General features: G+C 48.2%; 1 protein-coding gene and 1 long non-coding RNA gene across 2 annotated transcripts in view; both read right to left on the reverse strand.

Annotated features, from left to right (window-relative positions):
- Positions 1-12648, reverse strand: part of LOC140729247 (uncharacterized) — a 119265-nt gene that overhangs the window by 50078 nt on the left and 56539 nt on the right. The gene's annotated exons all lie outside the window — the stretch shown is intronic.
- LOC140729246 (phosphatidylinositol 4,5-bisphosphate 3-kinase catalytic subunit alpha isoform) overlaps positions 1-12648 on the reverse strand; it is a 137544-nt gene that overhangs the window by 43861 nt on the left and 81035 nt on the right. The window contains exons 5-7 of the mRNA XM_073048808.1: positions 5331-5581; positions 3387-3632; positions 2003-2088 (exon numbers count right to left, since the gene is read on the reverse strand). Coding sequence (XP_072904909.1) covers positions 2003-2088; positions 3387-3632; positions 5331-5581 — 583 coding nt within the window. The remainder of the gene's footprint in view (positions 1-2002; positions 2089-3386; positions 3633-5330; positions 5582-12648) is intronic.

The following is a 12648-nucleotide window of genomic DNA, read 5'->3' on the forward strand; positions in this document are numbered from 1 at the left end:
TGATCCCACCAGCGATCAAAAGGCAGTCTCCCCTCTCCATAGCAGAGTGATCCCTCAGTAATCAAAAGGCAGTCTCCCCTCTCCATTGCAGAGCGATCCCACCAGCGATCAAAAGGCAGTCTCCCCTCTCCATAGCAGAGCGATCCCACCAGCGATCAAAAGGCAGTCTCCCCTCTCCATAACAGAGCGATCCCACCAGCGATCAAAAGGCAGTTTCCCCTCTCTGTAGCAGAGTGATCCCACCAGCGATCAAAAAGGCTAATGCTGGCTGTCTGCTTTGTTTCAATTTCCCTCATTTTAATCCGTGAAATGGAGTTGAACATTGGCTCGTGCTCTGCAGCTTGCTTACCACACGCTGCCTCTGTCTCCCAGAGACTGCAGAGTGCTGAAACACCCAAATGCCTCCAAACTGCAAATCACAGGTTCCAATAGAATCACGTTCAAGATGAAAAAAAACATAAAAGACGTAAAAGTGAAACACATGGTCTCACGATCTACCCAGAAGATGCTGACCGAAGGAACACTGTACGCAGGCACCATCTTGACCAGAATTCTCCCGTCAATAACTATTAGGCACTAACACACAGATTTATAATACTGTAGTAGTATCAGTAGTGTTCTATGTTGTTCTGTTTCATTTAAATACATAACTTGTCTCTCAGTTGAAAAAGTAGTAGCTACCTGGGTCAGCCGCTTCACTGGGCCAAAATGCACTGGTCCAATTTGCCCCAATTATGTGTCATCTGACCGACCAGGGAGGAAGAAGAACTCAAAAAGAAACATGAAAAAGGATGGGGAGGCTAATTCCTGGGGTGAGAAGTTTGTCCCATCTAAAGACAATAGACAGGTTGTGTTTGCATTTTAATGCAACACATTTTAATTCCACATCCCATTCCCATTCTGACATGTCAATCCATGGCCTCCTCCACTGTCAAGATGAAGCCACACTCAGGTTGGAGGAACAACACCTTATATTCCGTCTGGGTAGCCTCCAACCTGATGGCATGAACATTGATTTCTCTAACTTCCGTTAATGCCCCTCTCCCCTTCTTACCCCATCCCTTATTTCTTTATCTCTTTCCTTATCTATCTATCCATCTTTTTATTTATTTATTTATTTATTAATTTTTCCTTTTTTCCTCTCTCTGTCCCTCTCAGAATCACAATAACTGTCTGTTCTCCATCTCCCTCTGGTGCTCCCCTCCCCCTTTCTTTCTCCCGAGGCCTCCTGTCCCATGATCCTTTCCCTTCTCCAGCTCTGTATCCCTTTTGCCAATCACCCTTCCAGCTCTTAGCTTCATCTCTCCCCCTCCTGTTTTCTCCTATCATTTCAGATCTCCCCCTCCCCCTCCCACTTTCATATCTCTTACTATCTCTTCTTTCAGTTAGTCCTGATGAAGGGTCTCAGCCCGAAACGTCGACAGTGCTTCTCCCTATAGATGCTGCCTGACCTGCTGTGTTCTACCAGCATTTTGTGTGTGTTGCTTGAATTTCCAGCATCTGCAGATTTCCTCGTGTTTGTGTTTGTATTCCTTGTACTTTAGAAGAATGAGGGTGACCTTATTGATGGACAGGGGACCTGGTAGAGGATATGTTGAGATGTTTTCACGAGTGGGGGAGTCACAAAGTGACGTGTTCCAAGATGAAATGCTGATCATTTAAGGGTGCGATGTGTCTGAATTTAATCTCTCAGACAGCTGCGAGTCTCTGGAATTCCCTTCATCCTAAGGATGGTGGAGATCGGGTCATTAGAAACAGGGGCATTGAAGAGACTCTTAAATAGTCACAGGAACATGCAGACACCAAAGACCAGAGGGACGTAGACCTACAGGGGCAGAGACCAGGGGGACCTGGACATTGTGTGGGCAGATTAGTTTAGTCAGTCATTTAATTAATTCAATATCTCAATCTCTCACTGCTGCAGTCAGAGACACTGAGGCAGCACAGGAAGAACGGAGCGAGTGGCCACATGGTCCGGGGCAATGAGCTGGAGACTGCTTACCGTGGGTTGGAGCAGGGTACTCTCTGGGTGTTGACGTTGTCACATAGCGGCTCTCCTCCGTGATAGATCCCCGTCCGAACGTAGATCTGGAAGGGCATCAAGAAAAGTACGCAGGTCGGTACAGATTCCAACAGGGGCCTGGGGGGAAGGGGTAAAAAAGGTAGACGCACCCCCCCACCTGTCCCAACGCTTTAACCAACTCCTCACCTTTCTCCTTGTTCCCAACCCCCTCCCACTCAAACCCACCCTCCCCCTTCCCCCATGAGTTCCACCCTCTCCCCCACCTCAACCACTACAGAAATATAAAACTGTGAATTACAGTAAGCATATATACTAAATAAAGTTAAATTAAGTAAGTAGTGCTAAAAGAAAAGTAACGAGGTGGTGTTCATGGGTTCAATGTCCATTCAGAAATCAGATGGCAGGGAGGAAGAAGCTGTTCCTGAATCGGTGAGTGTGTGTCTTCAGGCTCCTGTACCTCCTTCCTGATGGTAGCAATGAGAACAAATACGTACTTCGATAATAAATTTGCTTTGACTTTGATCTGATGCGATGAGCCTGCAAGGCTGCTGCGGGTTAAGTTTCTCCCTGCACCTGTGCACACATGGACTCGTGCAGATGACCATAAACTCGACCTTGACTTTGAACTCCAGTGCGGAGGAATGCAAAAGGCTACAGAGAGTGGTGGGGCTCGGTCAGTCCCACCCCAGGTACAGCTCTCCCCACTACCGAGGACATCTCAAAGAGGCAACCTCTCAGGAGGGTGGATTTCATCGCCAGGCCACTATCCAGGCTGTGCCCTCTTCTCGATGCTGCCGTCAGACAGGAGGTAGAAGAGTCTGAAGATCCACACTAAAGAAGTTCCTCTCCCACAGCCGTCAGGTACAGGAGCCTGAAAAGCTTTATCTTAAGGTTGAACAATGAGTTCTTCCTCACTGCCAGTTTCCTGAACCTTTCAGATTCAGATTCAGATTATTGTCATTTAAAAACCACAAATGCAATGCAGTTAAAAAATGAGACAACGTTCCTCTGGAATGGTATCACAAAAGCACACGACAAAACAGGCTACACCAGAAAATCCACATAACGCTTGGCAATCCCCAATCCAAGACCTCCATCTATGCCTTGCTCGCCCCTCTCTCTATTATGGTTCTGCTCTATCGCCTCCTCTCCCACATGCTCCCCCAACCAGTCAATCCCTACTCACCTCAATCCACCCATCACCTACCAGCCCGCCGTCTCACCCCAACCACTATACCAGCAACCTCCCCTCCACCCCCTCGGACCTGACGGGCTCTCCACCCAAAACGCTGACTGTCCCCTGATTCGCTGCCTGACCCGCTGAGACACCCCACCCCAGGCTCTCCCACGGCCACAGCATTACCTTGTCGATGTCGCGGATGTTGACGTTGACGTAGGTAGCGCAAAGGATCTTGATCCTCAGCAGGTTGTTGAAGGACCACAGCGACTTGGCGGGCACCTCGCCGTTCATGTACGTGGCCGCGGTGGAGATGCGGCGAGCGTACGAGGGCATCACGAAGGTGTTGGCTGGAAGCTGACTGTAAAGACTCTCCTTCGACATCAGCATGAGATGTGGCAACCGGCCAATCATAATGCAGCTCCTTATATACTGGCGGGGGGAGTGGGCAGGATAAAAGAGGGGGAGCAGATGCGTTAGCAGCAGGAACGGGCGGCAATATCCCCCATAGGCACAGAAAATTCTGGAAGCATGCAGGGGATGGGGGTGGAGGGGGAGGGCTGGCAGATGGAGAGGGAGAGTGACAGTCAGTTGGCTTTGGGACTGCAACACTTCAAAGTGGACATTGACGAAGTCAGGATCAGGTTTAATATCACTGACATACGTTGTGAAATTTTTTCTCTTTGCAGCAGCAGAATACAATACATAATAATAGAACTTGTATTAAATAGTGCAAAAGTATAAATAAAGTGTTGAAGAAGGGCCTCGGCTCGATATGTCGAATGTTCACTCTTTTCCATAGACGCTGCCTGGCCTGCTGAGTTCCTCCAGCATTTTGTGTCTGTTGCTTGAGATAATGTTTGTTATGTGCCTTGTCATATGATGTGGGTGATCATGGTCTGTCCATGGCCGTGACTGTTCTTGGCAAATTTTTCTACAGAAGTGGTTTGCCATTGCCTTCTTCTGGGCAGTGTCTTTACTAGACGGGTGACCCCAGCTATTATCAATACTCTTCAGAGATTGTCTGCCTGATGTCAGTGGTCACATAACCAGGACTTGTGATCTGCACCGGCTGCTCATACGACCATCCACCACCTGCTCCCCTGGGTTCAGGTGACCCTGATCGGAGGGTTAAGCAGGAGCTACACCTCGTCCAGGGGTGGCCTGCAGGTTAGCGGAGGGAAGGGGTGTCTTACACCTCCTTTGGTAGAGGTGTATCTCCATCCAGCTACCCGACATTAGCAACACCTAAACTGCACAGACAGGAGACGTTTGGAGGGGTGCAGGCCAAACGCACGCTGATGGGACTAGCTCGCTGGGCAACATATGGATGAGATGGGCAGAAAGGCCTGTTTCTGTGCTGAATGAATCTACGATGTTCGAGCCACAAGCACAAGAGAGCCTGCAGACGCTGGAAATCCAAGCAAAACACACAAAACACTGGAGGAACTCAGCAGGTCAGGCAGCATCTATAGAGAAGAGTAAACAGTCGCTGTTTCGGGCCGAGACCCTTCTTCAGGACAGGGGAAGGCTGTCGGTCCTTACGACGTTTGAGTGTTTGACACTGTAGCAGATTCAGTCACAGCGACTGTGCACGAGGGTTATTTACTTAGCCCAGCGAAGACCGTGACCCATGGGTCACTGATATGGGTATCTCACAACCTCTCTGGCATCACCAACCCTGACATCAAAGATGCGGATACTTGTCATCCTAAAGGATGTGCAATGGTGACAGGACTATAAGCCCCCAACCCACCCTTGCAAGACCCCCCTGTGGTGGATTAGAGGGAGGGGAGTAGTCAGGGAGCATTGAAATAACGCCAGATCCTGTGAGTCCCTCCATCCCACTTCAGGCCCCCCCCCATTGTCTAAAGACCCCAGTGGCTGAGCTGGGGGGGGGGCAGTGAAATAGAACTGGTGACCACCTCCTCTTCAGCCCCCACATACCTACTGTGGTGCAGGGGGAAATGGCAAGGGTTTCTGAAATTGCAGATGTGGAGACCCCACCCCCACCTTCAACACCCACTCATCCTTGCAAGTCACCAACAGCGGATCACGGGGGGGGGGGGGGGGGGGGGGGTGGTAACCCTTCTCCCACCTCCCTCTTCCCCTGGTGGTGGGCCGGCTCACCTTGTACTGGCTGATGGGGTACTTCTCCAGCAGGTACTCATCACAGCCGCACACCTTCAGGATGTACTTGCCCTGGTACTCCAGCACGCACAGCTTCAGCTGGTCCATCGACAGGTGCATGCTCCGCGTCTTCTTGCGGATCGCCTCAGCGATCACCTGCTCCGGCATGCAGTCGTGAGGGATCTTCAATGTGTACTTCTGCTTGTCGTTCGTCGGCGAAATGATCACCCAGATTGTCACGATTATGCGGCCTGGGGGGGTGTGGACAAAGGCAAGCGATCAGGCTCCCAGAAATCGGCAAAACAGGAGGGACGATCTCTCCGACTCCTGACCCAACACTCCTGGATAGAAACAGTTAGCCCCCGCCCCCCCCCTCCACACCTTCTTAATAGTGTCCCAGAAAACGGCGAGCCGGACAAAGTTGCCAACACCTGACTCAACCTCCTCGCCTGGAAACCCCCAGTGAGGCCTGGTAACATAGTGGTTAGCACAACGCTTTCCAGTACCAGTGACCTGGGTTCAATTCCCACCACTCCCTGTGAGGAGTTTGTACTTTCTCACAGTGACAGCGTGGGTTTCCTCCGGGTGCTCCAGTTTCCTCCCGCAGTCTAAAGACCTACTGGTTGGCAAGTTAATTAGTCATTGTAAATTGTCCCGCGGTTAGGCGAGGATTAAATCAGGAGTTACACACACTAAATGCTGGAGGAACTCAGCAGGCCAGACAGTATCTATGGAAAAAAAAGTACAGTCGATGTTTCGGCCCAAAATGTCGACTGCACTCTTTTCCATTGATGCTGCCTGGCCTGCTGAGTTCCTCCAGCATTTTGTGTTTGTTGCTCGGATTTCCGGCATCTGTAGATTTTCTCTGGTTTATTTTAAATCAGTGGGCTGCTGGGCTGCACGACTCAAAGGACCGGAGGGGCCTATTCTATGCCATATCTCAATAAATAAACAGACAGGATCCCCTCCCGCTTAACACTTGATCAGGGTCCCCGAAAACAGGAGGGCAAACACTCTGACCTCTGACCCAAAACTCCTGGATAGATACGGACAGGCCACCTTCTCCTGCAGCTAGTGTCACTTCACGTACAATCAGCCTGTGCATATAAGCTGAACTTATGTACACTCAGTGGCCAGTTTATTAGGTACTCCCTCCACCTGATGAAGTGGCCAGTGTGTATGTTTGTGGTCATCTGCTGCTGTGGCCCACCCACTGTGAGGTTCGACGTGTTGTGTGTTCTGCACACCACCGTTGTGACACATGCTTATTTGAATTACTCTCACCTTTCTGTCAGCTTGAACCAGTCTGGCCATTCTCCTCCAACCTCTCCCATTGACAAGGCGTTTTCACCAACAGAACTACGACTCAATGGATGTTTTTTTTTTGTTTTTCGCTCCGTTCTTTGTACACTCGAGAACAGGGGGCCCCCAACCTTTTTTTATGCCATGGACCAAAACCATTAAGCAAGGGGTCCATGGACCCCAGGTTGGGAACCCCTGCTCTAGGGATGGTTGGGTGTGAAAATCCCAGGAGACTGGCAGTTCCTGAGATACTCAAACCACCCCATCTGGCACCAACAATCATTTCACGGTCAAAGTCACTTAGATCACCTTTCTTCCCCCATTCTGATGTTTGGTCTGAACAACAACTGAATGTCTTGACCATGTCCACGTGCTTTTATGCATTGAGTTACTGCCATGTGATTGGCTGATTAGATATTTGCATTAACGAGCAGGTGTACCTAATAAAGTGACCACTGAGTGTAAGTGCATCCACACACAAAGAGTCCACTGTGTTTTATAGCATTGCTTTCTTTTTATATTAAATATAAATATGTTGGTTTCTTATGCTTATTGCCTGTTCCTATGCTGCATTAGATCCAGAGTAACAATCGTTTTGTTACAGTCATGTTCCGAAGAATGACAAACAAGTGTGAATCTTGGAAAAAGCTGCCAACCCCCCGATCCTGACACTGGGAAGGTTTCTCAAACACAAAGCGGTGGTGCTAAAGTTGTCCATAAAACCGTAAGAACTAGGAGCAGCAGTCAGCTGTGGTCCATCTCCATCTCAAAAGTACAAACCCCATTTCCAGAAAAGTTGGGATATTTTCCAAAATGCAATAAAAACAAAAATCTGTGATACGTTAATTCACGTGAACCCTTATTTAACTGACAAAAGTACAAAGAAAAGATTTTCAATAGTTTTACTGACCAACTTAATTGTATTTTGTAAATATGCACAAATTTAGAATTTGATGGCTGCAACACACTCAACAAAATTTGGGACAGAGTTAAAATAAGATTGAAAAGTGCACAGAATATTCAAGTAACACCGGTTTGGAAGACTCCACATTAAGCAGGCTAATTGGTAGCAGGTGAGGTATCGTGACTGGGTATAAAAGTAGCATCCATCAAAGGCTCAGTCTTTGCAAGCAAGGATGGGTCGTGGCTCACCCCTTTGTGCCAAAATTTGTGAGAGAATTGTTAGTCAGTTCAAAAGGAACATTTCCCAACGCAAGATTTCAGAGAATTTAGGACTTTCAACATCTACAGTACATAATATTGTGAAAAGATTCAGAGAATTCAGAGACATCTCAGTGCGTAAAGGGCAAGGTTGGAAACCACTGTTGAATGCGCGTGATCTTCAAGCCCTCAGGCGGCACTGCCTAAGAAACCGTCATGCTACTGTGACAATTATAGCCACCTGGGCTCGGGAGTACTTCGGAAAACCATTGTCACTTAACCCAGTCCGTCGCTGCATCCAGAAATGCAACTTGAAACTGTATTACGCAAGGAGGAAGCCATACATCAACTCTATACAGAAACGCCGGCGAGTTCTCTGGGCCCGAGTTCATCTCAGATGGACCGAAAGACTGTGGAACAGTGTGCTGTGGTCAGATGAGTCCACATTTCAGCTAGTTTTCAGAAAAAACGGGTGCCAAAGATGAAAATGACCATTCTGATTGTTATCAGCAAAAGGTGCAAAAGCCAGCATCTGTGATGGTATGGGGGTGCATCAGTGCCCATGGCATGGGTGAGTTGCATGTATGTGAAGGTACCATTGACTCTGAGGCGTATATTAGGATTTTAGAGAGACATATGTTGCCATCAAGGCGACGTCTCTTCCCAGGATGTCCATGCTTATTTCAGCAGGACAATGCCAGACCACATTCTGCACGGGCTACAACAGCGTGGCTTTGTAGACACAGAGTGCGTATGCTTGATTGGCCTGCTGCCAGTCCAGATCTATCTCCTATTGAAAGTGTATGGCGCATCATGAAGAGGAAAATCAGACAATGGAGACCACGGACTGTTGAGCAGCTGAAGTCTTATATCAAGCAAGAATGGACAAAATTTCCAATTGCAAATCTACCACAATTAGTATCCTCAGTTCCAAAACGATTAAAAACTGTTATTAAAAGGAAAGGTGATGTAACACAATGGTAAACATGCCTCTGTCCCAACTTTTGAGTGTGTTGCAGCCATCAAATTCTAAATTTGTGTATATTTACAAAAAACAATTAAGTTGGTCAGTAAAACTATTGAAAATCTTTTCTTTGTACTTTTGTCAGTTAAATAAAGGTTCACGTGAATTAACATATCACAGATTTTTGTTTTTATTGCATTTTGGAAAATATCCCAACTTTTCTGGAAATGGTTGTATCAAGTATTAATAAACTATACAACCTTGAGATTTGTCTCCTTACAGGCAGCCACAAAACAAGAAACCCAAAAGAACCCTTTAAAAAAAGAACACACAACGAGGTGGGGGGGGGGGGGGAGGGAGGGAGGGAGAGGGAGAGAGAGAGATAAAGAGAGAAAGAAAGAAAGAAAGAAAGAAACACAGATTGTGCCAGCAACTGCTTCAGAATGAAAATGAGTCCATAGACCCGGAACCCGGAGCCGCCACAGTGCATCAAACAGCGGGGTGAAACGGAGCTCACAGACATGAAGCCCAGAGCACCAGCCTCAGTACCGCACAGAGCAGGGCAAATGCCACAGAGCAGCGAGCAGAACTGGCCCAACACCCAATCATGACTAATCACGGTCCGTGTACTCGGCTGAACCGACCTGTCTTTTCCCACTGGCCCTTCATTCCCCTTCTATCCAATTGCTTCTTGAATGTATTTAATGAGGAAGCCTCTACTGCTTCCCTGGGCAGGGAATTGCAGAGACTCACTACTCTCTGGGAAAAGAAGTTCCTCGTCATTCCGGCTTCCAGTCCTGATGAAGGATTTTGGCCCGAAACTCCAACTGTTTATTCCCTGGATAGATGCTGCCTGTCCTGCCGAGTTCCTCAGATTTTCAGCATCTGCAGGATTTCTTGTGCCCTCCCCTTCTCCGTCCCAGATCTACTGCTCGGAATGCTGTTCACGCAGGATGCAGCCTAGACCCGAGGGCATGTGCTATCAGGAGAGGTTAGACAAACTTGATTTGTTTGCTCTGAGGGGACACCTGACAGAAGTTTATCAAATTATGAGAGGCACAAGTAGAGTAGATGGTCTGAGTCTTTTTTCCCCAGGGCAGAATTATCAAATACTACAGGCTTAAATTGAGAGGAGGAAAGTTTAAAAGCAGATGCACAGGAACCCATTTGTAAACTCTAGAGAGCTGGGTGGGATGGGATTTCTGAAGGATAATCTGGTCTCGATCTTTTGACAGGAGCTGCAGAGCGGGGCACAGGGGAAGAGGCCTGCCGAATGCCGTTTGAAGGGGAGTCCCCGTTCTAAGAAATGCTTTGTGCAGACGAATGGTTCCAAGGAGGAAGGGCCAATACTCCTGGGTTATCCAGTTTGTTCAAGATGGTCTTCGAGGGAAGTTCGAACTGTGACTGGTGTCCCTCATGCAGAACATGGGTTCTGCGCGTGAGTAAAGTGATACACCTGACTATTCCAGAAACGAGCTCCAACGTTTATGTGCACATTGGATTGGGGCCCCTTTTATTCTCCTTTTCTTTTTCCTGTTAATCGATTATTAAAGTTGAAATATTTGTCAATATGCTTCCACTTTAATTTTATGCCGGCATAAGCTCTGTCATTTTCAAGTGAACTATAACTGCGTATGGGACAGTATTTACACAGCATTCACCACAATCAATGTTTCTCCCCGAACATCCTGACGTTCCTGTTGGAGCCCAAATCATACCAACCCTAGACATATATTGTTCATGGAAGCTGGTCTTCTCACGGCTGAGTCACGTGGCTGTTAGCAGAGTTAGTCAATGAGCCAAGTTTGTATATGAATCCCAGCAGAGGGTTGCGTATATACAGAATATGTATCCTGCCTGTTATACCACAGGCATTCAGGACAGCAGTGAAGGTCCCCCATCTCTGGGGGTGTTCAGGGCTTCCTTCATCACGCCAGTAGCTTCCTCTTAGTTTTCACAAGTCAGACAAGTCCCAGGTGGAAACTCAGGAATACCATTACACTCAGATGTAGAAAGATTTTTCACTGGTGTTTCCATAACAAGTTTGTTTTACCAGTCAGGGCTGTTAACCTTCCAGTGACCAGTGGACCACTCTCAGTCTGGCCTCTACCCATTCGGCATGGGTGACCCTACCAAGTCCAAGTGCCAAAGCACACGGCCCTGACTCCAGCCAACAGCCCTCTCTGGGTCATTGAGGCACGCAAACCTCCAAACCCTACAAGGTTGTTTGTGGTCCTCTTGCAGGTCACAGTTCTGTGGGACAGACGCACACACACACACACACACACACACACACACACACACACACACACACACACACACACACACACACACACACACACACACACACACACACACACACACAGAGTTTTATTTTGGGGCGAGGTTGGTGAGGTGCTTTGCTCTTTAATCTGCAGGGAAGCAAGGTCCCGACAGGCAGTGGCTCATCAGGGCCCAGGTAGCTTGTTTGTACTGAAGAGGGGCTAACATCCCTGGACAACCAGAAGCCTACCATCACCACACCCCCGTCCATTTAGAGCAGAGATGTGGAGAAATGTCTTCAGGTGAATCTGTGGAATTCATTGCCACAGGCCACTGTGCAGGCCAAGACATTGTGGATCTTTAAGACAGAGGTTGATACATTTCTGATTCGTCAGTGTGTGAAAGATTATGGGGAGAAGGCAGGAGAATGGGAGCAATGGCTCAGCCATGATGGAATGACAGAGCAGACTCAAAAGGGCCGAATGGCCTAATTCTGCTCCTATGTTATATGGACCCTATTCTTCCCAGACAGCAGCTACAGGATATGCATCCAGTTCAGACATCAGAAGTGGGGAGAGAGATCGCAAGCTAGAAAGCCACCCATCTCCACAGTAGTGCTCCGTTCTGAAGAGATGTTCATAACCTGAGTAGTTGGCAGATCAGTAAAACAGCCATGAACTAAGTTCCCATCCAGGAGATACCAGCAGACCTTACAGCAGCCAGCAAATCCACCCCACCCATCTCCCGAACACCTGTTCATATTAGGGGCTGTACATGGACGTTCATAAGCTGGGGGGGGGGGCAGGGGGGAACCTCAACATTCACAACAACCCTCAACATTTCCTTTTACAGAATGCATCACAGCTTGGGACGTCAACTGCCCTGTCAGCGGCCGCAGGGAACTGCTGGGGGCTGTGGATGCAGCTCAACGCATCATAGAAACCAGCCTCCCCTCTATGCACGTCCAAAACCTGTCTACACCTCCTGCTTCTGTGGGAAAACAGCCAGAATAATCAGGCCTGGACATCCTCTCTTCTCCCCTTTCCATTTGGGCAGAAGATACAAAAGCCTGAAAGATCGTACCACCAGGCTCAAGGACAGCTTCTATCCCGTTGTTATACAACTCCTGAACCGACCTCTTGTACCCTAAAGAACTCCTGATCTCAACCTTGTCGTGGTCCGTACACTTTACTGTGTCCCTGAACTGCACTGCCTTTGTAACTTTTTAATCCATTTATTGAGATAAAAAGCAGAACAGGTCCTACCAGCCCTCCGAGCTGCACTGCTCGGCAATCCTGGTTTAACCCTCGCCTAATCAATTTACAAATGACCAATTAACCTACTGACCGGTACGTCTTTGGACTGTGGGTGTAAACCGGAGCACCCGGAGGAAACCCACATGGTCACGGGGAGAACATACAAACTCCTTACAGATGACGTTGGAATTGAACTCCGAACGCCCCAAGCTGTAACAGGGTTGTGCTAACTGCGATGCAGTTTCTGTCACTGTTTTTCGATGTAGTTCGTTCGTTATTGATTGTTTGATTGAGATATCGAATGGAATAGACCTTTCCAGCCCTTCGAACCACCCGGCCCAGCAATGGCCCCCTGATATTTTGTTCAACATTT

This window comes from Hemitrygon akajei, chromosome 6 (genome assembly GCF_048418815.1).
Source record: "Hemitrygon akajei chromosome 6, sHemAka1.3, whole genome shotgun sequence".
In the NCBI taxonomy this organism is placed as follows: domain Eukaryota; kingdom Metazoa; phylum Chordata; class Chondrichthyes; order Myliobatiformes; family Dasyatidae; genus Hemitrygon; species Hemitrygon akajei.